General features: G+C 44.4%; 1 protein-coding gene across 7 annotated transcripts in view; it reads left to right on the top strand.

Annotated features, from left to right (window-relative positions):
- RIPOR2 (RHO family interacting cell polarization regulator 2) overlaps positions 1 to 9,437 on the top strand; it is a 207,993-nt gene that overhangs the window by 181,690 nt on the left and 16,866 nt on the right. For 6 of the 7 annotated variants that reach the window (XM_024751942.1, XM_024751935.1, XM_024751938.1 and 3 more), the window contains 3 exons: positions 1,713 to 2,390; positions 5,561 to 5,745; positions 8,229 to 8,397. In XM_024751942.1, coding sequence (XP_024607710.1) covers positions 1,713 to 2,390; positions 5,561 to 5,745; positions 8,229 to 8,397 — 1,032 coding nt within the window. Of the gene's footprint in view, positions 1 to 1,712; positions 2,391 to 4,163; positions 4,698 to 5,560; positions 5,746 to 8,228; positions 8,398 to 9,437 lie in introns of those variants that run through there. The other variant, XM_024751941.1, reaches the window with a different exon arrangement.

Genomic DNA, 9,437 nt, shown 5'->3' with positions numbered 1-9,437 from the left:
AATAATCACTTTTCCAGGAAAACATTCTCACTTTTCGAGGCAAAGAAACTGAGCCTGCAGAGGTTACTTGAGTGCCCCAGTGACACATCCTTTTACTCATCCTGTGATTAAAGTAAAAACCTTCCAACCAGATGAGAATGGAGAGTTTGAGTTGAAATTGCATGTATTGGGAGCTGGTGGCCCAGTGATGGGACCATGGACGCTGCTGGAGGAGGATGGGGAGCCTCTTTCTGTCTGCTCCTCATTTCACTTGCTGTCACATTTTTGTTTCCTGGGCTAATTCCCAGCACTATCGTGATCATTCATTGTTTTATTTATTTATTTATTTGTTTATTTATTTATTTATTTAGCGGTATGCGGGCCTCTCACTGTTGTGGCCTCTCCTGTCGCGGAGCCCAGGCTCCAGACGTGCAGGCTCAGCGGCCATGGCTCACGGGCCCAGCCGCTCCGCAGCATGCGGGATCTTCCCGGACCGGGGCACGAACCCGTGTCCCCTGCATCGGCAGGCAGACTCTCAACCACTGCGCCACCAGGGAAGCCCTATTATTTTTTTTTGGCCGCACCACGCAGTGTGTGGGATCTCAGTTCCCCTACCAGGGATCGTGGAGCCCACGCCCCCTGCAGTGGAAGTGCAGATTCCTAACCACTGGACTGCCAGGGAGTTCCCTCATTGTTTTATGTATAATTAAAATAGGTACTTATCTTTACTTAAACAATCAATTCTGGAATCCAAGAGAGAGTATTCATTTTGAAGGAGTTGATCTCAAATAACTAAAAAACTTTTCCCACATTTAGCACTTTACCAAGACCACTGTGTCAGGAAAGGTGACTCAAAAGTTATTTGAGTTGATCTCAAATAACTAAAAAACTTTTCCCACATTTAGCACTTTACCAAGACCACTGTGTCAGGAAAGGTGACTTAGAAATTGCTTTAACGCCTGCATAAACAAATTACCTTGTTTACCTGGATATTTCTGACCTCTGTCTTCTGAGTTCTGCTTCACGGATCACAGAGCCTGGGGCTGCCTGACAGAGCACCTGGGATTTCTAGACACCCTGGGAGCTCTGGGGTTTGCAGCCCTGGAAGATAGTTGTTCAGTTTATCAGTCTTTTTCTCCTCTTTTTATAGAAGCACTGTGCACGTATTTCTGGTCTTGAATTGTTTGTGGCATGGTTACTGAATTAATAAAACTTTTTCCAGGGCTTGGGATTTGCGGGTAGAGATTTTCAAAAAATAATTTTATGAGAACTGAAGCAGAACAAAGCATCACATCTTTTGAGTGAAATAGCAAGAATGTTGTAAAGTCTTTGAAGATCGATGCCAAAAAACAAAAACAAAAAAAAATCAAAACAAAACAAAAAAAACAGTGGTGCTATTCTTAACTTTGGCTGCCAAATATTGTGAGATCCTGGGATTTGGGAAACAAGCACCACTCCCCTGCCTCCAGCCTCTTCTTTTGAAAAATGTCAAACCTGAGAATAGTGCAATGAACTTTCACCAAGATTCAACAATAGTAATAGAGGTTTTAAAGGCTTGTTTTCTTTTGCCACGCATGTGCGTGCACGCACACACACAAAATCAACAATACAATGTTAGTATCGTGAAAGGTCTGTTTTTTAAATTTTAATTGTCTTACATTTTGTGTGGAAATGAACCATGCCAAACGCATCACTTGTATTTAAAATCATAATGATTTGCCTTTTATCTGCAGTCAAATCTACCTGATGACATCCTTGAAAATGGGAAGGCAGCTGGGGAGAAAATGCCACTGTCCCTCAGCTTCAGTGACCTGCCCAATGGGGACTGCGCCCTCTCCCACAGCCCAGGCCGCTCTCTCCCCAGCACGTGCTCGGCAAATCCAGAAATCACCATCACCCCCGCAGAGCTGAACCGCGACAGCCCCTCCTCCCAGAACGAGGGCCTGGATGACTCCAGCTCGGCCTCTTCCAAGAGCTCCCTGGGAGAAGGCTCAGAGCCCAGGCCCCACCGGGAGGAAGAGACTGAGGGGATTGGGAAGCCCGAGGCCTGCAGAGCATCCGCGGGTGCCCGGACGGAGCGCCTATTCCTGGAGAAGGGTGTCGCAGAGGCCCTTCTGCAAGAGTCTGACGAGGCCTCTGAACTCAAGCCCGTGGAACTGGACACTTTTGAAGGAAACATCACGAAGCAGCTGGTCAAGAGGCTCACCTCGTCAGAGGTGCCGGCGGCCACCGAGAGGCTGCTCTTTGAGGGCTCTGTCAGTGGAGAGTCCGAAGGCTGTAGATCCTTCCTAGATGGAAGCTTAGAGGATGCCTTTAATGGGCTTTTCCTTGCATTAGAACCACATAAAGAGCAGTATAAAGAGTTTCAGGATCTGAACCAAGAAGTCATGCACTTGGATGACATTCTAAAAGTAAGTACATTTTTAGGGAAATTGGCTTAGGTCTGGAGACAGGTATCTTCAGCCAACATTCTATTTAAAATAGCCTATCTTTTTTTCTTTTTTATCCTGCCCCATCACAGGATCAGTAGATAATCATCACGTAAATGGCACTGATTTTTAATACTAGTAGCGTATATTTATTTTCCTGACAACTGATCAACTTAAGGAAAATGATTAGGAGTTAAATTAACAGCTCTGGAGAGCATCTAAATTCCCTCAGTCCCTAAGTTCATCATTCAGATTCCAAATGTGAAATGGTGGCCTTTTGGGCATCATAATCTCATTGAGATGCTCCTGGAGAGGGTACCTCTCTGAGTATCAGGGAAGCAGGAGAGCCCTCCCATGGTTGAAGACAGAGTTAGGCAGTACAGATGTGAGAGCCACGAGCATCTCTCCCCTGCCCAGGGCACCACCTCCTGGAGGATTCCCTTCTCTGCAATTGGCCCAAATCGGTGAGTCAGAACCCCAGATAATCACCCACGAATAATCGAGAAGCCAGAGAACCCTGACTCCCCCAGAGTTATCTTCCTCTCTCCTGTTCCTAATCAGACCGCTCAGGATAGACATGGGAAGATAAGAGTGAGGGGGTGATTTCCTCTTAGGCAGGAGGTCCTAGCAATGAGATCGTTAATGCTACCCCAGAATGTATCTGTCTCCACTTGGCATACAGATGAAATTTTTAAAAACAAGGCACAAGAAGACAGAACTGGAATTTTTGTCCTGAATCCCACTGCCACTTCTTGTATTCTTTGCTTTGCCACTCTGATTTATAGTGCCACAGAGAAGAGAACTTGGATCTTTTCTCTGGAAAGAGCAGTTCTTTGGGAACCTGTTCTATAAAATAAGCTTGAAAATACGGTGTCAGGGGCAGGTCAACCCGTAGCAGGCTGTTGCATCCCTTGGCGTGACGGTTTTAAAATGTGGCCTTCCCCGTGGCATCTGGAACAACCTTCCCAAGGCTTTTCTCACAGTCTCGGTCACGCTGACCTAGGTCTGGAGGGGATGTCTGCCCAGGGCAGATAATAATCCATGCTCTGACTCCCCACATCCTCTAATGCTCATGACAGATTGATTCAGCTGTAGGTATAGCCTCCGAGCAATAGGGATGGGCATTCTGAATCTGCTTCCTGTAAAACAAACTCAAAAGCATCTGCTCAGGGCTCATGCATGGAGGCTGTTTGTCCAGTACTGCAGTGAAAACATCTTTTATCCCCTCAACAAGCTCATGTCAGCACAGTTGACCAGCTTTTGCTTACTGGGAAAAAAGTTGTTAAATGTAAAGAGCTAAGACACACTTGATCCACCTAAAGTAAGTGCCTCAAATGTCTAGATGCCCCCATTTCCAGGCATCTAGGGTGCTGATCAGTAGCTCAGTCCACCAGGAAGCGCTAAGCAAGTCATCTGTTAGTCTTATAAAAACCTGGTGGCTATAGGTTTCTTTCCAGAGTATTATTTCAATCTGCAGTTGTTCCAAAACTATCCCGCTACTAAAATCCTTAACTGCCCCTTTCTTTATTTTGATCGGTATTTAAACACATCCATACTGTGCAAGATCAGGTTCTGCAATCTAGCTTAGGGAAGAAGACCCTAGAAGTGGGTCAAGTCGGGACTGGCTCCTCCTCTCTCTCTGAGATGGAAAATGGCATTAGAGTTGAGGTCTGGGGCAAGTGGCTTTGTCTCCAGCCAGGATTAAAGCATCCGCTGGACAAAGCTTTCTCTTTTTTCCCTCCTTCACATTCCTAGGATGCTAAACACCTTGAGGATCAGAAACTAAATGATGCTGCCTCTTGGACGGAGATCACTGAGGGCGAATGAAACGACTCTGATTTAAAAGACTGAAAGACGGTTTCCTATATGCTTTGTCTTGAGTGTCAGAGACTCAGATCCCTGCAAGGCCCTTCCGACCTTGTGTAATGAAGTCAGCAGGGAGTGCCACCTAACTGGATGGAGAACATTTCGTTCTTCTTACTTGCAGAATTTGTCCCATTCAGTAACCCCCAGCATCCTCTTGACTATTTGGAAGAACTTCTCTCCATCTCTGTGCCCACAGCAACTGGCATTACCCTGTTTGTAATATTTCTGCTTAATATCCAGCAATGTAGAATTCTCCAGACCATAGAATGGGTTTGCTCACATAATTCCAGGGCCCAGTCAGGGAAGAAATGGAACTTGTTCCTTCAAAGAGCTGTAGAGGAAGCACAGCTACTCCTTGTCATGCCCATGCCATTTATTTTCTCCTCGATGCTCAAAGAAAAATTACATGCTGTGAACGTAAAATTAATTAATTTTTTTTTTTTTTGCGGTATGCGGGCCTCTCACTGTTGTGACCTCTCCCGTTGCGGAGCACAGGCTCCGGACGCGCAGGCTCAGCGGCCATGGCTCACGGGCTCAGCCACTCCGCGGCATGTGGGATCTTCCCGGACCAGGGCATGAACCCACGTCCCCTGCATCGGCAGGCGGACTCTCAATCACTGTGCCACCAGGGAAGCCCCGTAAAATTAGTATTTAAGTGTACTTACCTAGGGAGTGTGGATTAAGTGAATTCGAGTAGTTTTCTATTTCTGGGATTTGTTTTGTGAATCCTTTAGAACAGGTTGCCTTAGATAGCTCACCCCTGTCTCAGGACACTAAACATGTTGCCACTTGGAATTAGAGATTGGTTAGTAGTTGGCATTGACTGTGACTCCTTAGATTTGTCTGCCAGTTGCATTTTATTTGGGGTTGGGCATGAGGCGGAGAGAGTATAGCAGTTCTATTTCCCAAAGCCTTCTGATTGTAATATTTTTTAAACTGTTTATTTAAAAAATTTCAAACAGAAGTAGAAAGAATCAGATGATGGACCCTAATGTGCCCATCCCCCAGCCTCCACAGTGCTCAGTTCACAGCCAGTCTTGTGTCTGTTCTTCTGCCTGCTTTCTTCCCTCTGGATTGTTTTGGAACAAATCCCAGATATTGTGTCATTTTATCCACGGTTGTACTTTCTTTTAATAAGACGACTTTAAATGAATTTTTTAATGCCAACAAAAAAAAAATAAAAGCTTGAAAAAAAAGAAAAGTGTCACATCTCCCACTGGGTGTCTTTGTTGTGTTTCTCCTTCCGAATATGTTGATATTCTCCTTGGTACCTTCTACCTTTGCAGTGCAAGCCAGCAGTAAGCCGAAGCAGGTCCTCCAGTTTAAGTCTTACAGTTGAAAGTGCTTTAGAAAGCTTTGATTTTCTGAACACCTCTGATTTTGACGAGGAGGAGGAGGATGGTGATGAGGTTTGTAACGTTGGAGGAGGTGCTGACTCAGTATTTTCAGACACTGAGACTGAGAAAAATAGGTAAGTCTGAAGTCAGCGTCTGCTTCTATTTCTACTGTCATAGCTGGTACAGCAGTTCTTTGTAGCTACCAGACGGGACCTGATACACATCTCCAGGAAGATAAAATCCCCTATACATGAATTGGCTTACAGTTCCTTTTCATTGTTAAGTACAACTTTTAAATATCATTCACCTCTTTTGGTGTTGTTTAAGGAAAATTAAATTGATTTTCTTCCTTATAAATGAAGGGGAGATTTTTGTATGAGTGTGTGTATATTTATGTGTATACACATACATCTTGTAGGTTTCAGTGTCTACAACTTGTCTCCAATGTAATTAATTGCAAATTAAGTAGGTATACCGTGTTTCTGGAGAACTCTTACTGGATCATCAGTTTGGACCTGGTTCTCCTTGCTTTGCATCATATTTCTAATTTCTTCATTTTGTTAGACTTTGCTTTTCCCACCCCTTATCTCTCCGTTCCTTTTGGCCATTGGGTCTTTGCAGTAGATTAAGCTCATCAGTGCCTTTATCAAAGCCAGGTTTAAGCCCCGTGGTCCATGTTTTCCTTAGAGCGTGAGAAGAGATGACTGGTAACTGATAACTGCCACTGGATCTGCAGGACTCCAGCTGGAATGTGGCCTTCTCTAGGATGGGGATGGGACAGAGCAGTGGGAAGGGAGGATAAAGGTGAAATGTTGTCACCTTCTTTCTCCATTGGGCTTTCTTGTACCAAACCACATGTTTAGAGCTAGAGCCTGGGGTCCATTCTGTAAGCACAGTGAACATACTCAGCTCCATCAATTACTGCAAAAAAAAAAAAAAAAAAACCCACAAACACTTTCCCAAAGGAAAGGGTGGGTTTCCATCCATCTTTTCTTTTGATGTGTTATATACACTGATTTTCAAGTTACAACAACCTATGGCTGTTCAACCTTCGCAGACCTCTCTGCGGGTGGTGTTAATATTTTGAAGTTTTGTTGTTCCTGGAGGGTTTCTTCTGCCAAAGTGAAACGAGGAAAAGAAAAAGTGAGAAATAGAATTTATCCTTTGAGCAAATTGGGGGCATAGCAAAGAAAATTTATGAAATGAATATCATGTTTAAATTATCCTTCTACATTCTACAGTGAGATTTTTCTAACTTGATTCAATTTGTGAAATGCTTCTTAAACCAAACATCTTCCTGTATACTTGTTAGCTTAAGCTATTAGATGATGGATCAAGGTCAGATTAAACTTTTTTTCTTCTTGCTATAAGAAGCATTTTAAGTTTTTTTTTTTTGCGGTACGCGGGCCTCTCACTGTTGTGGCCTCTCCCGTTGCGGAGCACAGGCTCCGGATGTGCAGGCTCAGTGGCCATGGCTCACGGGCCCAGCCACTCTGCGGCATGTGGGATCTTCCCGGACCGGGGCACGAACCCGTGTCCCCTGCATCGGCAAGCAGACTCTCAACCACTGTGCCACCAGGGAAGCCCCAAGAAGCATTTTAAAAACATCATAGCCTTTGTAAATTTTACAGAACATTGCTATTAAATATGTCTAATTTGATCAGTCTTACCGTATGTCATCAGAGGTATTATGGAAAATTGTGGAAATTGTGTGTGTGTTTTAAATATGTGCTGACTACCAGGACACAAGCTGAATGTTTTCCCCTTGGAGGCAAATGTGAATCAGAGTAAGGCATTCAACCCCTCTAAACTCTGGTGCATTATCTTTTTAAATTGTGGAGACTGGGGAGCATGAAACTAGAAGCCAAAAACCGCCTAGCTGTGTGAACGAGGACGCTCTGGTTAACACCTCTGCTGGTCATTCCTTCCATGTGTGAAATGAGACTCTTCCCTCCCCCTCGCCCTCCTGCACAAATTCATATTAAGAATAAAATTAAATAATAGGTGCAACAGATTTATTTTTAAATGTAAGTGCCCATCATGATACAACTTTAGACAGTTCAACGGTGGGCTTTACACAAAGCCCGCGAGGCAGAACTAAGCGATACAAATGCCCCTTTTAGCTTTTGTCTGGAGTAGAACATCACGTTTCTTCCTAACAGCTTTCCTTTCTCCTTTTCTTCAAGTCACAATTGATTTAAGGCCAGGAAAAAGCCTTCACTGATTATTTCTTAATGGTATTGCTCTTGGGAAACCACAGGTTCACAGGACAGTTTAATCCCAGAAAATCTGGCAAACCGCTCCGTCAACAGAGCAGGAAAGTGCCACAGAATGAGGGCACATTTCAAAAGACTTCTTGGTAAGCCAACTTTACAGATGGTTCGTTGTGCTTGAGAAGCAAACAGAGAACTCTGGAAACAGTCTGTTTGCAGGATCTTTTTAATATTAGGCAAATTGGTGACCAGGCTCAGTTATAAAATAGTTTTTGAAAGGTATCTCTATTTTTCAAGATAGGCGAGTGCAAGACTCTTTTCAGTGGGTGCTGTGATTGAGTTGACCTGTGATTTCCATGCAGAAAGAACCAGCTAACATTTCGCTCACCTTCCTGCTTCAACAGTTACAGATCAGTACACCCGGAAGCCAGGGGGCACCTCAGCGAAGCCCTGACTGAGGACACAGGAGTCGGGACTAGTGTGGCAGGAAGCCCTCTCCCACTGACCACGGGAAATGAAAGCCTGGACCTCAGCATCATCAGGCACCTCCAGTACTGCACCCAACTCGTCCAGGTAGGACTGGTGATGACACTGGGTTTTTAGAGCCCAGGTTTTTGATGCACCAAGAATGGATGTGTGCTTCCTTTTTTGAGTTTTCCCAGGAAAATGAGAACTCAGGAATAAGAGAACCATCCTGCTTTGATTTGACCCAACTCAGAAACTCTGAAAGGCATGGCCGTGCTCCCTCAACCCTGAGTTTTCTATCTTAAAACCTAGTTCTCCAGACTTTAACAGGTAGTAGGTGACATATAATGTGCTCTTGCTTTCAAATCATTTGATAATAGGTGAGAGTAGTGTGATTTTTTTATTTTAGATAAGGAATTTGCATTCCGCCATCTACAAATGGACTTTGAAAGCCAGTATTATTGAACATATGTTAATATGAACCCATCACACGAGCTAGTTTTCTACCACCTGGACAGCTAAAGGCAAAATGCTCCAGAACATAACCACAGTTTCCCAGATCTTGAATAAGTACTTATTAGCAACAAGAAAGAACATTTTACAGGTATTATCCTCCTCACCAGTTCGCTTTCATTCTGCGACACCCCGGGGCTCACTTTTCTTCTCATTTCAGGCTGTGTATCACTTAAGATTTTGCCACAGCAGAGCAACTATTCTGCCATTCTTTTGTTGCAGGGAGAGTTTCTGCTGTCTTGAACAAAGCATTTTCCCCCAAGCAGCTATCGGTACTTGAATGCTTCCCCCTCACCTGGTGGCTTGTCTTCTCCCAATCTTGTTCTTCTCCCACTTGCTTGGATGTGTGGGGAACAGGAAAAGAATGTGAAAGCAAATGTATAATGGTTTCCGGGGGATGGGCCAGGCCAGAAGAGGAGGAATCGTGCTTTTAAGAGCACATGGTCAACTGGGAGACCAGAGGCAGGGTGAGGAGGAAGGACCCCAGGGAGGCCAGGAGTGGGTTAATGTTGCTTTTTTAGTAACACACTTGTGATGAGATGTAGAAGAATCTGCTTCTCCTCCACGAATGTAGACCCTCAAAGCAGCCTCAGACACCTCACGTGCTCTGGGAAACTGGGTGGCAGTTATGACTC

This window comes from Neophocaena asiaeorientalis, unplaced genomic scaffold (assembly GCF_003031525.2).
Source record: "Neophocaena asiaeorientalis asiaeorientalis breed wild unplaced genomic scaffold, Neophocaena_asiaeorientalis_V1.1 scaffold165, whole genome shotgun sequence".
Classification (NCBI taxonomy): Eukaryota; Metazoa; Chordata; class Mammalia; order Artiodactyla; family Phocoenidae; genus Neophocaena; species Neophocaena asiaeorientalis.
This window is presented reverse-complemented; position numbering and strand designations above follow the sequence as displayed.